Below are 21,073 nucleotides of genomic sequence, written 5' to 3'. Positions count from 1 at the left end.
GCAGTCCAAGGGACGGCTGAGTGCTCTGTGTGGTCCCCTCTTTGCCAAGGCAGCCTGGACATCTGTGGGAGTTGCCAAGCCACTCAGGCCACAAAACCACATGAGCCCTGGGGTTGGAATTTGGAGAAAAGCCATAAAGAGCTCAGGAGGGTCAAGGTAGCGGGGGACAGGCACAAAATGTCCTCTCTTCTCTGCGCACCACTCTTGGGGGTTCAGAGTGTAAGGCAGGGCAAGAGAAAGCTCCAGAAGGACAGACCCTGTGGTCCTACTCCCCAGGCTCCTGGGCAGTGGATATTATCTCCAGGGGCAGGGTGAGCTGAGAACAGGCATCAGTGTACTGACGGGCATATGCTGAGCACCTGCTGTGAGTAGGACACAGTGTGCAGGCCGGGCCGTAGGGGTGAAGATAAGCAGAAACAGGACAGGATAAAAACCAGCACCCAGGAACTCAAAGAGAGTAAATGAGAGGATTCAATGTTACCTGGCGGACACTGGGGGCAGCAGAGAGGAACCCTGGGATTTGGGCTTCATCACAGTGATAACAATTGTCTCTTTTTATTATGACTGCCCAGTGTCCCACAACCAATAGCAGCTAGCATTTCTGTGTGCCACATGCCAGGGACCCCGCAAAAATGCATGTTACTTAATACCACGACGACTCCAAGGTTACCAGGCACTCTCAAACTCTCTGTTCCACAGAAGAGAAAGTGGAGGCTCAGAGAAGCCAAGTGACCAGCCCAGGATTGCTCAGCTGGGAAGTGGTAGAGCTAGGATCTGAACCAGATATGTCTGACCCCAAAGCTTACATTTTGACCACTCCCCACCCAGCTTTAGGGAAGAAGAGGATCAAGGGTGGAAGGAGGGAGAACGGACAAAATTACAAAGAGAAACAGACAGGCCCACTATTGGAGTTGGAGACTTCAACACCCTCCTAACTGAGAGCTCACAGGCAGTCAGGAGGGATATAGACAGCCTTGAACAACACCATCCATCAACTGGATCTAACTGATGTCTACAGTACACTTCCCCCAAAGGGAGCAGACAACACAACCTTTTCAACGTGGAGCACTTGCCAAGAAAGACCACATGCTGTGTTGTAATACACAAATGAACAAAGCTAAAAGGATAGAAACCATACAAAGTATTCCTCTGACCACAGCGGAATTCAACTTGAAAGCAGGAGCTCCTGGGTGGCACAGTTGGTTGAGCATCCAACTCTTGATTTTGGCTCAGGTCATGATCTCAGGGTCCTGGGATTGAGGCCCACGTCAGACTCTGTGCTCAACAGGTAGTCTCCTAGAGATGCTCTCTTCCTCTGCTCCTCCCTCTGCTTGGATTCTCTCTGTCTCTCTCTCAAATAAAAATAAATCTTTAAACTAGAAATCAGTAACAGAGAGCTGGCTGGGAAATCCCCAACTATTTTGATATTAAAATAACATACTTCTAAATAGCTCAGAAGCCAAAGAAATTGTCTTAGGAGAAATTTTATAATGTTTGAACTAACAGAAGAAAATAGAACTTATCAAAATTTGTAGGATGCAGCAAAAACAGTATCTCAAGGGAAATTCATAGCCCTGAATGCATACACTGGAAAAGGACGGAAGACAGAGAGACAATTGTCCCTGGAGACTGGATGCCACAGTGACTGTGATTTTAAAAGGATGCTGGGGAGGGACCTGACAGACAGGAATCCAGTCCCTGTCCATGTCCCAAAAGAAAGTGTTGAGATCACACCTACCACCACAGGTCAGCAGATTCTGCAAGAGCACGAGATGGACTGGGCATGAGCACCGTGGTGTCCCATCTCCCTTGGCAATGCAGATGTGGGAGCAGCCACCGTTGTCCCGGGCACACGGGTGGGCCGCTGTAGAGACAAAAAGAGGGAGGGGGTCAGGCTCTGCCTCTCACCTCAGGACTGCAGCCCAGAGGGTGCTAGAAATAAAGGCCAGGTGAGAACTCACAAGAATGTGTGCTCCTGTGGCCAAGCCCCTACACATCATCCCACTTAATTTCCAGGGCAGCCTACAGAGTCTACTTTCTCAACAATGTGCATTCTACAGAAGGAAAATGGAGGCTAAAAGCACTCTCATCACAGCCAGCCTGTCTACACCAGCTCCCACTGCACCCACAACCACCACTCTGCAGTCTCTCATGGTGTGCGGCCTCCACACATTCACATCCTAATGCCTGGAATCTGTGAGTGTGACTTTATTTGGAAAAAAGGGTCTTCACAGATGTAATCAAATTAAGGATCTGGAGATGAGATCATCCTGGATTTTCTGGGTGGGCCCTAAATCCAATGACAGGTGTCCTTGTAAGAGACCACAGGACAGGTGAAGACATGGAGAAGTCTGTGTGATGACAGAGGCAGAGACTGGAGCCCTGTTGACCCAGGGAGCACCTGCAATCACCACAAACTGGAAGGGGCAAAGAGTGTTCCCACCCACAGCCTCCAGGAGGGGTGCAATGCTGCTGCCACCTTGTTCTTGGACTTCTGGGCTCCAGACTGTAGGAGAATACACTTCAGTTGTGTTAAGTCACCCAGTTTGTGGTGATTTGTTACAGCAGCCACAGGAAGCTAACGTACATGGGGATAAATACCAGGTCAGCGAATCCCCAAGGAATGTGGTGTTTTTGATTCAATTAGCTGGATTAACTAACACCCTAACAATAGGGTGAAGCCTGGGAAGGCGCCTGCCCTCCCTCAGGTGAGGGGAAATGAGAGAAAGCGTGAGCCCAAGCCCCAACCCCACAGAAAAATCAGTGGCCTGCCTCAATCTCCAGGACTAAGTATATAAAGTGATAAAAATCATGGTTCAGAGCAGGGGTCAGCAAACTTTTCCTATAAACAAGAAAGTAAGTAGTTTTGGCTTGACGGGCCAGACCATCCATCACAGGTCTGCCAGCTGTCACATGAAGGTGGCTGTACATGACACATTAACCAATGGGCATGGCTTGGTGCCAATAAAACTTTATTTACAGAATCAGGAGATGTCTGGATGGGCACCAGAGGCCGTGGAGCGCCACCTCTGGTTTAGAGTTTACTGTAGAATTTCCTGAGTAAGCAGGCTGGGTGCTCCATGTCCCAAATCAACACAGGGGAGCACACTCAAGGATCTCCCAGCCTCCTCAAAAACGTCATGTCACCCTAGACACTGCACAACTGCATGCACACAGGCACCCCAGTGTCCAACCTCATCCCTTTTTGTTAAACATTTCCTGGCTCTCCCACCCCCTCAGGTCTAAGGAGCTGCTGGTTATGTGCCTAGCTTTGCGCCAACACCAGCAGGTCTGGACATCCGTGGCCTTGAAGTTCACCATTTGGACCACATGCCAGCCATTCTGAAGGCTGTGACACCCAAGAATCTGTGGCTTCACTGACAATGGTGTGAGGGGCCAACGGGAACTCAGGCACTCTGACCCATCTATCGGGCGTCTGAGCCATCTGGAAGTCACTTACCCAGTGACTTCACTTATCCAGGACCCGACCAAGAACCCACAGGACAGGAACCAGCCACCCAACAGTCGCCACAGAAGTGACCAATTCAGTTTGTCACAGGTCACATCCCTAGCTCAGAGCAGGGAGCCCCAGAACCCCACTCAGACCCACGTGTTTGTACTCCACACACCTCTGCCGATCTCAGCTGCTAATCTACCTACCCCACAGGAGGTAAGCATCAGAAAAGCCCAGTGTGGAAACCCAGGCCCCCAGACCCAAGCCCCACCCTGTGTACTAGCCACTTGACAAGGAAAGCTAACACCCTTTCTGAGCCCTGCTCTCCTCGGATATAATGCAGAATTAGAATAAAATAACACGCATAACATAGTGATGCACTTGGGCACCTGGGTGGCTCAGTCGGTTAAGCATCTGCTTTCGGGTCAGGTCATGATTCCAGAGTCCTGGGATCGAGTCCTGCACCAGGCTCCCTGCTCAGTGGGGAGTCTGCTTCTTTCTCTCCTCTCCACCCTGCTCACGCTCTCTCTTTCTCTCTCTCAAATCAACAAAATCTTAAAAAACCAAAGAGTGATGCACTGAGCACAAGGACCGGGTGCTATCCTTCAGAGCGGCGTGGCTGAGCAAGGAGGCCAAGAGAGAAGCTTATCCACTGAGAACACGACACTTGGGCTGAGGGGAAGCCAAGGAATTAGCAGGATTCACTCAGAGCAGGAAAGGGGATCAGAGACAAGGACTCTGGGGAGGAGTGGACATGTCCAGTGGGAGGGTGAGGGGCCCAGGTGAGGTGGGCAGGTGGGGCAGCCCCCAGGGCCTTGAAGACAGGCAGTTTGAAGGAAGCCAGACCAGAGGCATCACAGGACAGAGATAGTGATGGCCCTGTTCACTGCTCTGTCCCAGTAGCAAGCATCTAGCTGGTAGCTGGGGAATATTTACTGAATACAGAGTGGAAAGACAGATGCACACATGCCCCTACATCCATCTACAGCCATAAATGGAGAGGGTGGAGGAACAAGAGGTCTTAAGTATAGGGGTCCCTCTCTCCCAGCCCTTGGGCACAGCCCAGACTGTTGTATGTGAAATCCTAAATCCCATTCCTCAGCCTGATCCTCAGCACAGTGGGTGTGATGATGCCTGTGGTTTTGTTACCATATACAGTAGAGGGGTTTTACAGAGCATTAAGGCTACTCACCAGTTGAGTTGGAGTTAATTAAAAGGGATGCTAATTTAAAGGTGTGTAAAACTAATCACAGGACCTCTGAAAGGCAGAGCAGGTTGTCCAGCTGGTAGTAGAGGAGGAAGTCAAACCTGGATCTGTTGCTGAGACAGAGGTGCCCAATGAGGGCCTAAGAGTGGCCCCGGCCAACAGCCAGCCCCGCAGCCATTGCACTGGCCAGCCTCCTACTTGCTAAGAGGGGTTGGCTCAGGGCTCTGCACAGATGCCCACCCTCCTGTCGGGGACCTGCCCGCAACACTTCCCCTGCTCCACGTACAGAACTCCTCTAGGCTGACATCCTCCACAGCATGGATGCCGGTCAGGTGGGCGACTCGGCCCTGGACTCGCGTCCTCTTGTCCCCGGTGGTCTTCTCCACACGCTCAATCATCTGCTGCTGGCGGTCAATCCAGTAGAGGTGCTTGCCCAGGATGGTCAGGCCCAAAGGCTGCACGATGTTGGCATCCTCCAGGGTCAGGCGGTTGGCCCCTGCAAGTGAGACAAATGCCCCCTGAGTGGAAGCTGACCCTGAGAGCTCAACCCTTGCTCATCTCAGAACAGAGGGCTGCCAGCGACCCTGGGGGATTCTGTGCTCTGGCCAGGGCCAGGAGCTAAAGCAGATTCCCTGGAAGCAGACAGATCTGAAACCAGCCCTCCGACAGCCCTGCTCCCATCTGGGCCGGCCCCTCCCTTACCTCACCTCACGTATGGAAGAAAAACCCCTCGAAGCACCTCTCCAGCCTCAGGGCATCCCAGTCTACGAGGCAGCCCACAGCAGAGTAGCTACAAGTGTGGGTGCTGGAGGTGGAGGGGTCAGACTCCTGTTCCAGCCCACGCTATGGGACCCTGGACAGGTCACCCACCCTCTCTGAGACTCCTCTTCTGCCTCACCACATGGAGATCATTCACGATCTGTGTCCTGGAATTCTTGGCTGGGACTATATATTGTAGACACAAAGCTGCAACACAGTGCCCACCTGAAACAGATCCTTGACGCATGTGGTGGCTGGTACCAAAATTATTGATGACAAGGGAGGCTGGCTGGCCCTGGGAAGGTCAGACCTGTCGGTTGCAGAGGAGCCCAACCCCTGGGGGGGCCCCCAGGGCACCAACCTGACAGGTCACAGCTTTCGATGCGCTTCAGGTCCGCGTCCACCCAGAAGAGCTTGCCCAGCCTGTTGTCCACCACGAGGGCCACAGGCCGAATGAGGCCTGTGGTGAAGAGGACCTCACGCTCAGTGCCGTCCAAGGCTGCGCGCTCAATCTTGGCTGCTCTGTCTTGCATGTTGGTGAAGTACAGGTACCTGTGGGAGGGGAGCAGGTGAAGGTCAGGTGTTGCATCCTGACCTGCCATGTCTTCATCCAGGATTGAGTGCACAAAGCCCCTGATCCAGCAGGCCTTTGGGAAGATAACAGTCACACGGCCCTGGCCCGTCAGGGCTGGCCCCCAAGGCTGTACAGAGTTGAAGGGTGTCCCCCAAGAATTCATATCTGCCCAGAGCTCAGAATGTGACCCTAATTGGAAACTGAGTCTTTGTAGATGCAATTAAGAATCAAGGTGAGACCATCTGGTCAACACCTGGAGCCCCCAGAACCTGGAAGAGAGACAAGGAAGGGTCCCCACAGAGCCTCCAGAGGGGGCACAGCCCTGCTGACACTTGACTTTAGACTTCTGGCTTCTGGAACCGTGAAAGGACAAACATCTGTTCTTTCAATCCCCTCAGCCAGTAGTCATTTGTTGTGACAGCCTCAAGGACGAGCACACGCTCTGTCCCCTTCCACAGCTAAGAAGTCCCTGCCTCCATGTAGGTCAGCCTCAAGGGACACTCATTAGGTTGCTAAGGAGCCACCTGAAATAAATGGGTTTGTGTTCCCCAAGCCCTTGTGGGCTGCAGGGGCTGATACCATCATCATCCCCAATTCTCAGATAAAGACACCAAGTCCCTGAGGTTACAGCACCTGCCTGAGGTCGCAAGGGCAGTAAGTGATGGGGTCAGGTTTCAAACTTGCACCTGGCCAGCCCAGGACCTGTGTTCACACTAGCTGTCCTTACCCCTCCACCAAGTGGTGCCTCCACAAGCCTGAGTCCCGCCTGGCATGGCAGCCCTGCAGGTATCTGAAGTGGCTGCCATGTGCCTGCCACCCACCTCCAAACCTCCGCATGCTTAACTTTATTTCTGAGCTTTATGTCACGCGGCTTTCTGGTCTCCCTCTTGCCCTGGTTATTCCCTTCGCGACCCTCCAAGTCTGCCTACATCTTCATGGAAGGAGGAAGCTCTCAGGAGTTGGGCTGCACCCAGGAAAGGAGTGAGCTCCCTGTGGTGGAACGTATGCAAGTAAATAACAGCCATCAGCCGGCATGCTATGGAAGGGATTTTTGCATTGGTTCAATTTGATGGGGATGGTACAAAACCTATTAATTAAAACTATGTCCTTCCAATGTCTCCCTGCTGAGGTAAAACCCCACGCTGCAGTGCCTGCCCACCCCCGGCCTCGCACCCTCGCTCAGCATTGACGACGATGGCCCGTGGCTTGTCGCGATCCCCACGGAGCACCACACCCATGGCGTCTCCATTCAGCCGGTGGACGTTGATGGTATTGGCGGCCTCGCACGTCCAGAACAGCGTCCGGCTGTAGATGTCGATGCTAAGATCGTGGGGCTGCCTGTCCGGGTTTTGGCTCTGGCTCGGAGAGGTCAAAACAAAGGGCTGTAAGACAGGAAGAGACGAGCATTGGCTACAGACCCCAGGAGAGGGTGGAGGCTTTGGCGCCTGAGTCCAGAATGAAAGTCGAGACTCCTGCCCTGTCTGGGGACCTTTCCTGTTGGATCAGCGCACCCCTGTGTCCACCTGAGAGGAAGATGGATCAAGCAGCAGCTCCTGGGAGGGCGCTCGCCCATTAGCTCAAATCTCCAGCCCACTCATTAGGAAATTCGCAGTGCGCTGTCACGTTCCATGCCCTCTGGGTCCCGTTCCTGCCCCACAGAAGGGCCACCTGATGGTTCAACAGTTACCACCCCACACACAAACCACAGCCTCCTTCTCAAGACATCTCTCTTCCTGCTTATCATCTTGGACTCATGCTTTTGGATTAAGACCTTCAAACCTGGGACACCTGGGTAGTGTCCAGAGTCCTGGGATCAAGGTCCGCATCAGGCTCCACAGGGAGCCTGCTTCTCCCTCTGCCTGTGTCTCTGCCTCTCTCTGTGTGTCTCTCATGAACAAATAAATAAAATCTTAAAAAAAAAAAAAAAAGAACTTCAAACCTTGTCATTTTTTAAATTCAGGGTGCCAGGACAATTAGATGTATTGAACAGAAGCCCACCTCTCGCAGCCCTCTTCCCTGAGGGAGAGACCAGGGCTGCGGGCCCTGGCAAGGGTGGATGGGTGACACACAGCGCACCTCCAGAGCAAGGGGCCAGACACCTCTCCCAGCAGTGGTTCTGTCTACACCCTGGGTCTCTGCCCTGGGAGACTCTCTGGAGAACTCTGCCTGACTCTATGCCATCTGCTGTGTAGCAGGGTCGAGCCCTGGCTTTTGGAGCTCCCGACAGAGAATGCGTTTTCCAAAATGCCACAGGAGGAGGGGAGAGCCCAATGTCACCCTCATCTCCCCTACAGGCCAGAAGCCTGGCTCTCTGTTGCATGTGGGTCCCTCGGGGGTACCCTGAAAGACTGTGTTCAGGTTCTCAGGTGACACGACCTGGTGCAAAGTGGACTTCCCAGAGGTCCCACCATGGGTTTAGATGAAAAGTCCTTCCCTCTAAGAAAGGCATCATTAAGATGATGCTCTGCTAAGAAGCCACTGAAAATTTTTTCTCTTGTTAACAGTCAAAACAAAGTCTCCTGGGGCAAGAAGGGGCTTATAGCTGAAAAGAAGCCCAGCCTCTTGAACCCAGCTAGAAAGGAACACCACCCCACACACAAACCACAAACAGCAGCCTCTGATCCAGCCACACTGGGCTGCTAGAAGCGTGTGATTCACGTCTGAACACAGAGAACTGCTTTCGAGGGCCATGGATCCCTGCTGGTAAAAACAGCCATATCCCCAAGAGTTGGGGGCTCTGGGAGCCAAGCATCAGCTCCAACTGCAAACATCCCCTTCCCCAAAGCCACAGACTCTGGCCAGAGACCACAGCCCAGAGCAACTGCCAGGCTGGGAGTAAAGCAAGGTTCTAGCTGGCCTTAGTAGGAATCAGGCTCTCTGTGGAGGGCAGGTCTGTGAGGGCCCAGGCATAAAACCAGACTTTGGGACACCAGCCATCAGAACAACCAGCCAAGAAACATACGTGGTATGAGGTGACCCTCATACCTCTTCCCAGGGCAGATGAGCTGTAACGACTGGCCAGCTATAAAATGCAAACTCCAATTTTAATATCAGTAACAAAACTTAGGCTAATGCAAAAGTTCTTTTTTTTTTTTTTTTAAAGGTTTTATTTATTCATGAGAGACAGAGAGAGAGGCAGAGACATAGGTAGAGGGAAGCAGGCTCCCTGCAGGGAGCCCAATGCAGGACTGGATCCCAGAACTCTGGGATCACATCCTGAGCCGAAGGCAGCCACTCAACCACTGAGCCACCCAGGCATCCCTAAATGCAAAAGTTCTTAAGAGAATCCTATTCGAAAAAAAAAAAAAAAAAAAGAGAGAATCCTATTCGATACCACAAACACACCACCACCCCTCCATACCAGTACAAAGTAGCACCTGGCCACGGGGGAATGTCCATAGCAGTGCAGTCATGACAGCCCAAGGACCCGGGATCCGTCAATGGGGACAGAGGGGGTGCCTGGGTGGCTCAGTGGTTGAGCATCTGCCTTTGGCTCAGGTCATGACCTCATGGTCCTAGGATGGAGCCCCATGTCAGGCTCCCTGCTCAGCAGGGAGATCTGCTCCTCCCTTTCCCTCTCTCCCTCCTCCTTGTTCAAGCTCTTTCTCTCTCAAAATAAGTAAATAAAATCTTTCTTAAAAAAAAAAAAAAAACAGATGGACAGAGGGGCAAACTGTGGTATATCCCCTGTGGAGTATTTTCAGCCTTAAGAGGAAGGAAACTCTAACACCTGCTACGATGTGGATGAACCTTGAGGACATTATACTGAGTCAAAGACACCAGGCACAGAGAAGAATACAGCATTATTCTACTTACATGAAGTATTTAGAAAAACCTAATTCATGGAGACACAAAGTAGAAGGGAGGTTGCCAGAGCTGGAAGAGGGGGCGGGGGAGCTAGTGTTTAGTGGGGACAGATTTCCAGTTTGGGAAGATGACAGAGCTCTGGAGATGGTCATGGTGACAGCTGCATGACCATATGAAGGTACTAAGTGCCCCTGAGCCATATACGTGCAAATGGTCAAAATGGTAAAATCTGTGTTACATATGTTTACTGCAATAAAAAAAAGGTTTACTGCAAACACAACTTGGTCAAGTAGATAATAATTTAAAACATCATCCTTGAGTGGTGGGGAGGGTCTTGGGTAGCTTAGTTGGTGATGCATCTATGCATCTGCCTTCGGCTCAAGGTCATGATTTCCGGGTCCTGGAATCGAGCCCCACGTGGGGTTCCTTCCTCAGCTCCCTCTCCCTCTGCCCACTGCTCCCCCTGCTTGTGCTCTCTCACACTCTCTCTCCCAAATAAATATAATCAATCCATCAAATATAAATAAATAAATAAATAAATAAATAAATAAATAAATAAATAAATAAATCCATCCATCCATCCATCCATCCATCCATCCATCCATCCATCCTTGGGGGCACATCCCTAATAAAGAATGAAAGCCACCAGAGGGTGGAGCTTAGCAAGACTCACAGGGAGGGAAACAGCTGTGTCCCAAATTAAGTAGAAACCCAGAAGGGAAAAGAAAAGAAAAGAAACCCAGAAGGTGTCCCTAAAAGACTTTTCCTTCAAAGTCTCTCCCTGCTTTTGGTGGACGCTAAGAAAGAACACCTCTTGATGAGACTTCAAGGCAATTTGCACCCAGTACCTGCCTCCACAGGGAAGCCACCAGCCATCAATTAACACTTCCCGTTCTCCAAAGGACTCAAAGTGACTGTCACCTGCACAGTGGAGGGATGGTGGAGGGATGAAAGGAACGCATTCCCACCATTCCACCAGGCTCTGCCCCCTGCAGAGATGATACCACAGCTGCCCAGGCTCAGCTGAGGCTTTTATTCCCAACCAAGGACACAGACTGCCAATGTCCTATCTACATCGTTGTGCTGTCAGATGGAATACTTTGTCGAAAGTGATGCCCAGCCTGTACACACAGTGCTGGTGCTCAATTCAGGGTGGAGAATGGCCAAAGGAATTCAGAGGCACAAAAATCGTCTGAAAATCTCCACCAGCAGCATTTCTCTGTGTCACTATTGTAATGGTGCCATGATTTCACTGTGGAGACGTGAGTTCCTGCCCTGACCATGCCACAGAGAGAGGGACCCCTAGGTTCTGTAGCTTTCATAAAAGGATTCTTTGGAAACTGACACAGTGAGCCAGGCCAAGTCCGTGGATGACGCACCAGCGGATGCCAGCCACAGCCGCCTGCCACGTGGAGACTCCGAGTGGGTCCCAAGGCCACAGTGAGAATGTCCTTCGTGGAAAAGGCCACAAAAACTTAACATGAAGGAAGTCAGTTCTGCTAGAATAAGCATTTTGAAAATGCTTATTTGTTCTGATGGAGCAATACACCAGGGCTAGTTTGAGCCTAACATAGATTTTGCATTTGCCAACACACAATTTTAACCCAGTGAGAAATGCTAGGAGAGGGCGAGGACAGCACGCAGCATGGAGTGAGCCACTAAGGAACACACAAGCACACACACCTCCAACGCTTCCACCTCCCTTGTGCCGTGAGCCACGCCTGTCTGTGACTGCTGGCTCCTCACTCCTGTCCCATTTCAGACTGTTCCCTCCCGTCAGTTCCCGCAAACCCACCAGCAGCAGCCCTCTGGCCCCATGTCCTCAGCCAACTTGAAGGCTTTCCAAGGTAAAGCAATGGTCATAAGGAGTTATGTCTTGACCCACTTAACATATGCAAAAAAGTGTGCCTGTATTTATGAGGTCCCTTTCTCTTCTTCATATATCGCCAACAAGAGTTTTGAGTGCTGTGTGCCTCATCCCCTTCCCCTATAGCCCTGTGATTTTACTGTGTGAATCTGTACAGTGTAGTGAGTTTTAGGAACCTATATGTTGCAGGACACCTGGGTGGCTCAGTGGTCAAGCATCTGCCTTCGGCTCAGGTCGTGATCACAGGGTCATGAGATCGAGTCCCACATCGGGCTCCCTACAGGGAGCCTGCTTCTGCTTCTGCTTATGTCTCTGCCTCTCTCTTTGTCTCTCTCAAGAATAAATTAAATCTTTTATTATTATTTTTTAAAGATTTTTTATTTATTTATTCATGAGAGATACAGAGACAGAGAGAGAGAGAGGCAGAGACACAGGTAGACGGAGAAGCAGGTTCCACGCAGGTAGCCCGATGTGGGACTCGATCCCGGGGCTCCAGGATAACGCCCTGGGCTGAAGGCAGGTGCTAAACCACTGAGCCACCCAGGGACCCACCTAAATAAAATCTTTAAAAAGAAAAAAAAGGGAACATATATGTTGCATTACAACAAAACTGACTATATAAGTCCTATGAACTAAGAATAAATCCAGAATAACCAATAGCAACTAGCTTTGCACAAAACCACTGTGGAAAGAAAAAAATCCCATTTCTACATATAATCATAATCTAAGGGTTTCACACTGCTCAGGATTATACCCTAGGATGACATAATTAGAGCCCAAAGGGTCGTTGACGCAAGCCGTGCTCTGTTGGCACCCCCTCTGCTAGGCAAAAGGGGTAGCAGCCTGGAAACTGCCCAGGGGAGTTCCTCACTGAAGTGACCCCTGTGGCTCCCCAATGGGTACACTTGCCTGGGTCCCATCATCCTTGGCTCGTTTGATGTTCTGGCGCCCATCCACCCAGTAGATGAACTTGTCCAGCGGGTCATAGTCGATGGCCTTGACGTTCCTCAGCCCATGTAGGGGCAGGATGAGGTCTGGGCTGTGCTGGTCATCAGGGATCATGCGGCTGATGGCACATTTCTGGCTGAACAGCAAGAAGCTGGTGGGCGCTAGAATGGGGCGAACAGACGAGGGGGCTGCACATCAGCGTCTGCAACTGAAGCCAGGTCGGTGGGGATGGACAGCATTCCGCTTTCTTGGAAGAGGCAGATTTGCATATGCACCTACTAGATGCAGTGGGGAAAGCACTGGAGCCAGTGGTGGCGGAGGGGCGGGGTACAACTTTGGTGAATTTTACTCTCCGTGTTATGTGTGTCTCTGCTGTTTCGATATTTGGTAAGCGCACGAACTCTTTTAAAATACAGAGCATGTTTTAATTCTCAAGACTTAAGACAGAAGAAAGGTAATGGTAATAAATATGAAACTCCCAGCCATACACGTACTTAATGCTCGGGTAACCATATTATTTGCCTTATGCCTAGATGTGCTCAAGTGAACACTAAAACTGTATGAAGTGAACATGACATGAGAGGGGACACTGTATGGGGGTGGCAGTGAGCAAAACTGTCTAGGTGCAGAAATGGCACTGCTCACAATGTGTAGGAGGCAACCGTTAGAGTCACAGAGAATTACAGTTGGGTGGTTTGAAACTATGTCATGGCCCCAAGTCTGCTGGCCAAAAGCAGAGACTTGCATTACAAGCATCCCCACCAGCGGGTTATGTGCACCTCTGCTTGATCTTTTCAAGGTTATGGCCCCCAGGGGAAGGGGACAATAGGACCAAAGGGTATGCATGCGCAGGGAGGTCCAGGCTGCATAGAGGACCTGTTGCTTCATCAAGACTCAAGGAAATGGGCTGAACCCTCAGCAGAGACATTCCATAGGAGGATCTTTGGGTATAAAAACCAATCACTGAGGGACGCCTGGGTAGCTCAGTGGTTAAGCATCTGCCTTGGCTCAGGACGTGATCCAGGAGTCCCGGGGTTGAGTCCCACATGGGGTTTCCGGCATGGAACCTGCTTCTCCCTCTGCCTGTGTCTCTGCCTCTCTCCCTATGTCTTTCATGAATGAATAAATAAAATCTTTAAAAATAAATAAATAAAAATAAAAACAAAAAACAATCACTGGGAAAAGCCCTCGTTTCCACAGCCAGGTCTAGGCTTCCAGGTAACATGCAGCTTATGCAGTGTACAGTCTACTCAACCAGCCATGAACACCAAGGCACCTCCAGCTAAGAAGCTCCTTCCTGCCTCTGTGCCCAGGGCCAGCCTGATCTGATATGGAGGAGAGGCACACGAGCAAAGCAAGGCACTTACGGCTGCAGTTGCGGCTGCTGGGGTCTAGGGTATAATGTGAGGCACAGCCACAGCGGTGGCCGCCAGGGATGGCGAGGCACAGCTGCCCACACTGCCCATTGTTGTGCATGCAATCATTGAGGCCATCCTGGCGGGAGGAGTGGAACACCAGGATGTCCATCACAAAGTCCAGATGGCCCTGGATAAGAGTGCGGTTCCGGCCACTGGTCTTGTCAGCCCTCTCAATGCTGTGTAGGTTCCAGTCTGTCCAGTAGATGTAATCGCTGTACTGTGTCAGGCCGAAGGGGTGTGGGAGGTCGTCAGCAATCACAACCCGCTCCTGACCTGCATGGAGATACACGGGCACAGTGTCAGCAACGCATAGCCAGCCACAGCACGGGGCCACGTGCTTCAAAGCTGCCTGGCAACCTGGGTCAAAGTTCAAGTGTTCAACCACTTTAGACAACAAGCAAGATCGGCTGGAGCTGGATGCCACCTACCCTGTGACCGGGCAGGCCCCCTCCTACACCACAGCAGAAATGCACTCATTTGTGCACTGAAATGACAGAGACCATCATATTACAGAAGCAATTGTTTGTAAAAGCCAGAACCAGGAAAGAACCCAGATGACCATCAGTAGTAGAGTGGATAAAAAAATGCTGAATCTTGATAGAATAGAAATGACATAGCAATAAAAAATAATAATGTGGGAAAAATCTCACACAATTGTGAGGTTGAAAGAAGCCAGGCCCTAAAGAGCACATGCTGTATGATCACAAGAATAGAAAGTTCTAAAACAGCAAAAGTAGCACCTGAGACAGAAGCTAGGGCAGCAACCACCCCTGCACTCCAGCAGCAGAGGACTCTTGAAATGAACCGTGGGATAATCATACGGTAGCGGAGCCGTGTGCGGAGCACATGTGTATGCACCTTCTATCTACCAATTAACGGCTGTGTGTCAAGGAAAGGAGGTGAACGTGCTGGCTCAGGGGGACAGTGCCAATGGGGGCTGAACCATGGGGGAGGCAGAGCCCATGTGCAGGGCCTCTGTGACCTCAATAAGCTCTGTTCTTCCACTCTGCAACGTTCTCCAGGTCTCCACCTGTCAGACCCTGTACTACGTTGTATGAACACTTCGAGCATGTTCTACATCATAATAAGGAGGGTGTCGGTGGAAACACGTTAATGGCATGAGAACATGCTTGTGATACTTGCAAGCGAGAGAAACCAGAACGAAAATTACATATGCCATGACTTGAAACAACGCTTTAGGAATTATTTTCGAAAAGTAAAAACGTAAGAAAAACTTCAGATATTGACAAGGATATTTAGATTTAAAAAGTCAAGTAAGGGGTGCCTGGGTGGTTTAGTCAGTTAAGTGTCTGACTCTTTTTTTTTTATAATAAATTTATTTTTTATTGGTGTTCAGTTTACCAACATACAGAATAACACCCAGTGCTCATCCCGTCAAGTACCCCCCTCAGTGCCCGTCACCCATTCACCCCCACCCCCCGCCCTCCTCCCCTTCTACCACCCCTAGTTCGTTTCCCAGAGTTAGAGGAGTCTTTATGTTCTTTTTTTTATTTTTTTTATTTATGATAGAGAGAGAGAGAGAGAGAGAGAGAGGCATAATCTGTCTCTCATAAATAAATAAATAAGTAAATAAATAAATAAATAAATCTTTAAAAAAATCAATTAAAAATTTTGAGACTAGAAAAAAATATGCTGACATGTCAATATTGATTATCACAGGGTGATAAAAATATGATAAAAATATGCTGACATGTCAATATTGATTATCACAGGGTGATAAAAATTATGAATAACTACTTTTTCTTTCTGTGCTTCTGTGTTTTCAGAAATGCCCTATGTTGATTATTTTACCATTAGGAACAAACCAGCTATTACATAAAGATGCTCCCAAACTGCCTCCACATGCCCCTGGGTCCTGCACCAGGAGCAGGTTCCCAACAACCGTCATCAGGGAGAAGTGCTTTCACCCTGACTGCTTCATTCAATTCTCCCCATGGCAGCTATGGGAGGAAAGTGCCATCAGTATCAAGGAACCGAGGCCCAGGAAGGTTAAGTAACATGGTTGAAGTCACACAGTAAAAGGCACGGCCAGGACTGCAACCTGACAGTGAGCCCCCAGTGCAGGAATGTCTGCGGTGTTAAATAGAGAGTGTGCAACAGCAGTGATAGGCAGGCCTGCGGCACGGGCCCACCCTCGGTCTGCAGGGCTGTGCAATTTTCAGGGGCTCCTGCAGATTTCCACCCAAGTATGTCTACCCGCCCCCGCCCAGGGCAATCAGTGAGCTTCCTTATCTCAGGCAACCCCTGCTGTTCAGTGATGGGTTCCTCATCAGGCACCAGCCTCTTGTAATTCACTGTGGGGCTGGGGTGGCTGTCTCAAAGACACCTTCAAACCTTGCCATCAGCCTCAGAAACCTGGACAGTCAGCATTCAGGGTGGCTGCAGCCTGCCCTGAGCAGAAACCAGGACACTGGGGTTCTAGCTCTGGTTCTGCTCACACAGTACCTGGCATAAGCCTCTCAACCAGCCTATGCCTCTGTTTTCTTACCTGCAAAATGGGTACAACCACACTCATCACAGGGGAGCAGCATCAGTGATCAGAAAATTAAATTCTCTCTATCACACAGGGCAGCCCTATCACCCGGTGCATCACTGGAGACAGCTAACACAACCACTCCCCTCCAGCTGTACAGAGTCTAGACTTGTGTGCCCTGCCCCTGCTGGCAGGTGACTTGGAATAAGGTATTTTTCTCTTTTTACCTAATCCCAGGATGTTGGGGGTGGCCTGTGAGGGGTCCCACAATAATGCCCAGCACATGGTAGGTGCCCAGGATCATATGGAGATTATGTGTGTAGCCCTGGAATCTGAGCAATGCTCTGCGACCTCAGAGAAATCCAGTGACCTCCCTGGGCCCTAGCTTCTCCATCAGTGAAAACCTACACCATGTTAGGGTCCTGGCCCAGGGCTTAGCTGGGCCCCAGCTCTTGTAGGTGTGCAGAAACAGCTGTCACCAAGGCTTTGGCCGACATGCCTAGAGCAATGGCACAGGGTGGAAGGGGACAGCCCCTGGGAGAAGACAAGGCTGGATGGGCAGCCAGGGCTGTGTGCACACTTCCTGTGGGGCCTTGGGACTTGCAAGTCAGAGGGAATGGTGCAGCAGGGGCTGAGAGACAGCCAGTATCTCAGCCGCAGGAGGCCCCAGCCCAGCAGGACCCCACCTGGCTCTCACCCAGCATGTCGGACGACTCGATCATGTTGGTGTCCAGGTCCGTCCAGTAGAGACGCTGGTCAGCGTAGTCGATGGTGAGGTCATTGGCCCGACCCACCTTGTCCACCAGCGTCATGCAGTTGGTCCCATCCATGAAGGCCCGCACGATCCTGGGTTTCCCACCCCACTCAGTCCAGTAGATGTAGCTGGAAGACACAGGGAGGGCAGGGCGGGCTCAGGAGCGTCCACTCATTACAGGGCAGGAGGACACGACCACCACCGTCTCCTCGGCGTGGCCCTCTCCATCCTGGAGAAAGCCACATCGGTGATATCCCTCCAGGAAGTAGGAACAGGGCAACACCCTGGGAGCCGCCCACAACCCTAACATCCCCCAGGTGCATCACTGCGATGCCTCCTACCTCCTGGATTCCCACAACAGTTCACCTGCAGGGTAAGTGCGAATATATCTGTTTACAGACACAAGCCGGGTGCTCAGCTGGAGTGACCATGTAATAGAATGCCCAGGTGAGATAAGCTGGACAGGATGCCAGGGTGACGGGGAAGCCAGGATGAATGTGGGCAAATCAAGATATACAAGATATCCCCTTACTCAAAGAGGGCAGAAGATAAGAATCTGAGGCCAGTGAGCACTACCGGGCCAGGATCCAAACTCAGCTTTCCTGCTTCCAACGGGTCCTCTTTCTTTGTTCTTCAGCAGCTCCAAAAAAAGGAACCCCGTTCCAGAATTGTGTGCATTTTCCTTGCCTTTTGGCTAAAACTCGGCCTTTCCCTCTACTCTGCCATCCTAAAATCTTCCTTTCCTAACTAGTTGCCTGCAAAGGCAGGGCTTAGGGAAAGCTGTACACATCACTGATGTTAGGGAGCAAGCGCTGTGTCTGTGGCACAGAAAGCTCTGGTGCAGAGGAGACTCCACCCTGGCCCCTCTGGACACCCTGCCCAGGGCAGGGCCCCCTGGCCACCTACAGATAAAAGCAGGTACCTGGCAAAGCAGGTGACACCCTGCCTAAGAGGCCTGTGAGGAGCCCTTTCTGAGCACTCTGGAATCCAAATGGGGCGAGGAAGGAGCCCAGCTCTGCTCTCCCCAGTTATGTGACCCTCAGGAAGTCACTCAGCTTCCCTGAGCCTCAGTTTCCACATCTGTGAAATAAACTAGATTCTTCCTCAGGTCCCGCTGGCCCCAGCCACCTCAAAGCTAGTGGTGGTCACCAGGGCTAGTAGTGGTCACTAGGGCGCTAATCACAGAGTGCCAGCTGGGCAGCCACCCCCCTCGGCCTAGGGTCGTCATACACTGGCTGATGTACAGAAGTGGGAGGGGGGCAGGGACACGTATGACAAAAACAGCTCTTACCCTTGGGTGGGGTCCAGGGCCAGTGACCTTGGGTTGTCCAAGTCCCTCCACACGAGGACCTGCCGGAACTGTCCATCCAACCGGGCCACTTCGATCCTGTTGGTCCCAGTGTCTGCCCAATAGAGGTTCTTGCCCACCCAGTCAACGGCCATGCCTTCCGGGTAGTCGAGGCCAAACTCAATCACGTGCTCCACGGAGCTCCCATTCATGAAAGCTCGGCTGATGGTCTGGGAGCAGGGGGCAGGGGCCACGGGTTAGGAGTCAGCATTTCTGCAGACCTCTAACCACAAGATGCTCAGTCACTTGGAGCAGCTACTGACCACATCTGGGGCCAGATCGCCAACATTTGACAGTTTTTTTAAAAAATGCTTGATATACAGCAAGACACACTTTTTTAGGAGAAAAATGACTTGGCAAGAGTTAAGCACTTATATTTATATATGTATATCACATAGAGGTAAGTCTTTTCATCCAGTAATCCGTGATGTGAAGTTTTATCCAAGGGAATAAAAATGCAAAAGATGAGACACTACTAAAGCAACACAGAGGTGCTCATGACCATGATAAGGTTTAGAGCGGGGGAGACTGGAAGGGAACGGTTACACAAAATGGGGAATATCTGTGCAGTGGAACACTTCACACATCTAAAGACTTGTATTAAAGAGTTTGTAACAGGGGCCCCTGGGTGGCTCAGTCAGTTAAGCGTCTGCCTTTGGCTCAGGTTGTGATCCTGGGGTCCTCGGATCAAGCCCCTGGTCAGGCTCCCTGCTCAGCAGACACCTGCTTCTCCCTTTGCCCCTCCCCCTCCCCCTGCTCACTCATGCGCATGCTCTCTCTCTCTCAAATAAATAAATCTTTTAAAAAAAGAAAAAGAAAAGGAAAAAGAGTTCCTAACAGCTTAATCAATTACCTCTTATAATGTTAAGTTAAAAAAAAAAAAAAAAACGAGGATACAGAATCCTCTATAGCACCTACTGGTGAATGTCAGGAACATTAACATCAGAACTACCCTAAAATGCTGGCTGGGGGGTTATGAGTGAATCTCATTTTTTTATTTTAATTTTATTCTGCATACTTTTCTATTGCTCTCTTTCTCTAGTGAGCTCCCATGAGTTTTAGAATCAGAAAGATTGGAGAGCTGTGTAATATAATCGATAGAATAAAAGATCAAGGGCCACGCAGAAACGTTGCAACTACCCAACCTAGTGGCACAAATGCAGCTGTAAACAACCCATAAACAAATGGGCATCGCTGTGTTCTAATAAAACTTTATTTACAAAACCAGGAGGCCAGCCCGGGAACAAGTTTGCCAAATCCTTTACAAGATGAAAAGGCCCTTCCACGTGTTCACATATATTCACACCATGCATAAAGATAGCATTTGCTAAGCAGGTGGGTACCTGCTGAGGGTGTGAATCCAAAGACAGTGTCAACTTACCACAAATGTTTCACAGATACACAGTCTAGAAAAGCCCATCTGTGTCTCTACTGGATCTGCTTGTTACAATTGTTCACGTTAGTTTATTAAAAGAGCTCACTAATACTTTGTCATAGATCAAATTACAATAAATATTACAGCTCTTTTTAAAAAAAATTTTTAATAGGCTCCATGCTGGGCATGGAGCCCAATGTGGGGCTTGAACTCACAACCCTGAGATAAGACCTGAGCTTAGATCAAGAGTCAGACACCTAACCGACTAAGCCACCCAGGCACCCCTAAATATTACAGCTCTTTTAAAAAGAACGTAAACGCCTTTGAGGTGGTGCTGTCACAGGCAAAGCTGCATGCATAGGACACTTGGCAGACTGTACCTTCAGGCTGACATCCGTCCAGTAGATGTGATTGTTGGACACATCAAAGTCTAGCGCGGAGGCCTCCTTGACGCCCGTGAGTGGGATGGCCACGTCATTGTTGTTGGTCTCAAGGGAGATCCTGTGGATGGCAGCTCTGCTGGTGAACACCAGGAAGGCCTCAGGGACGATGCAGGTCTTCATGTCACTCAGTAGCTCTAGGCCGATGGGGCAGCCGCACTTGGTCGCGTGAGGCGTAAAGAAGCAGAGGTGGCTGCACCCCCCATTCTTGTCCGCACACGGGTTGGTTCCTGGAAGTAAGCATACTAGCTCTAAACCTTGGCAGTCCAGCAGAGAGAGGCGTGCATCGATCCACAGTCACGCACGGCTTTGCCTCAGCCGCACATCACATGAGGATACCAGTGGGGATGATGGAAACCGAGGTCCTCCCCCAGTACAGGGAAGGGCAGTGGCAATGACAAAGTGGTAGCTCTGGGCCCAGTGCGACCCAGTGCATCTGAACTCACTCTGTCTGCCCAGCAGCCTGGGAGGTGGGAGCCATTCCCACCCTTTTTCCAGTCTCGAAAACTGAAGCTCAGAGAGTCTGATGAAGGTGACGTAGGCAGGAAGTAGCACAGATGTAAGAATGTCACATGACAGGACAAGTCACACACCCCCAACCTCACCCCAGGCCTGGACTCCAGGCCTG

At 50.7% G+C, this 21,073-nt stretch overlaps 1 protein-coding gene across 2 annotated transcripts in view; it reads right to left on the bottom strand.

Moving 5' to 3' along the window:
* LRP5 (LDL receptor related protein 5) overlaps positions 1 to 21,073 on the bottom strand; it is a 105,740-nt gene that overhangs the window by 13,144 nt on the left and 71,523 nt on the right. For both annotated transcript variants that reach the window (XM_077862679.1, XM_077862680.1), the window contains exons 9-17: positions 20,386 to 20,675; positions 18,574 to 18,800; positions 17,226 to 17,410; positions 13,984 to 14,307; positions 12,578 to 12,777; positions 7,168 to 7,376; positions 5,782 to 5,972; positions 4,948 to 5,157; positions 1,739 to 1,864 (exon numbers count right to left, since the gene is read on the bottom strand). In XM_077862679.1, the coding sequence (XP_077718805.1) occupies positions 1,739 to 1,864; positions 4,948 to 5,157; positions 5,782 to 5,972; positions 7,168 to 7,376; positions 12,578 to 12,777; positions 13,984 to 14,307; positions 17,226 to 17,410; positions 18,574 to 18,800; positions 20,386 to 20,675 (1,962 nt within the window). The remainder of the gene's footprint in view (positions 1 to 1,738; positions 1,865 to 4,947; positions 5,158 to 5,781; positions 5,973 to 7,167; positions 7,377 to 12,577; positions 12,778 to 13,983; positions 14,308 to 17,225; positions 17,411 to 18,573; positions 18,801 to 20,385; positions 20,676 to 21,073) is intronic.

Source organism: Canis aureus, chromosome 21 (genome assembly GCF_053574225.1).
Source record: "Canis aureus isolate CA01 chromosome 21, VMU_Caureus_v.1.0, whole genome shotgun sequence".
Taxonomy (NCBI): domain Eukaryota; kingdom Metazoa; phylum Chordata; class Mammalia; order Carnivora; family Canidae; genus Canis; species Canis aureus.
Note: the sequence above shows the minus strand (reverse complement) of the source record. Positions and strands in the feature narration are given on the sequence as shown.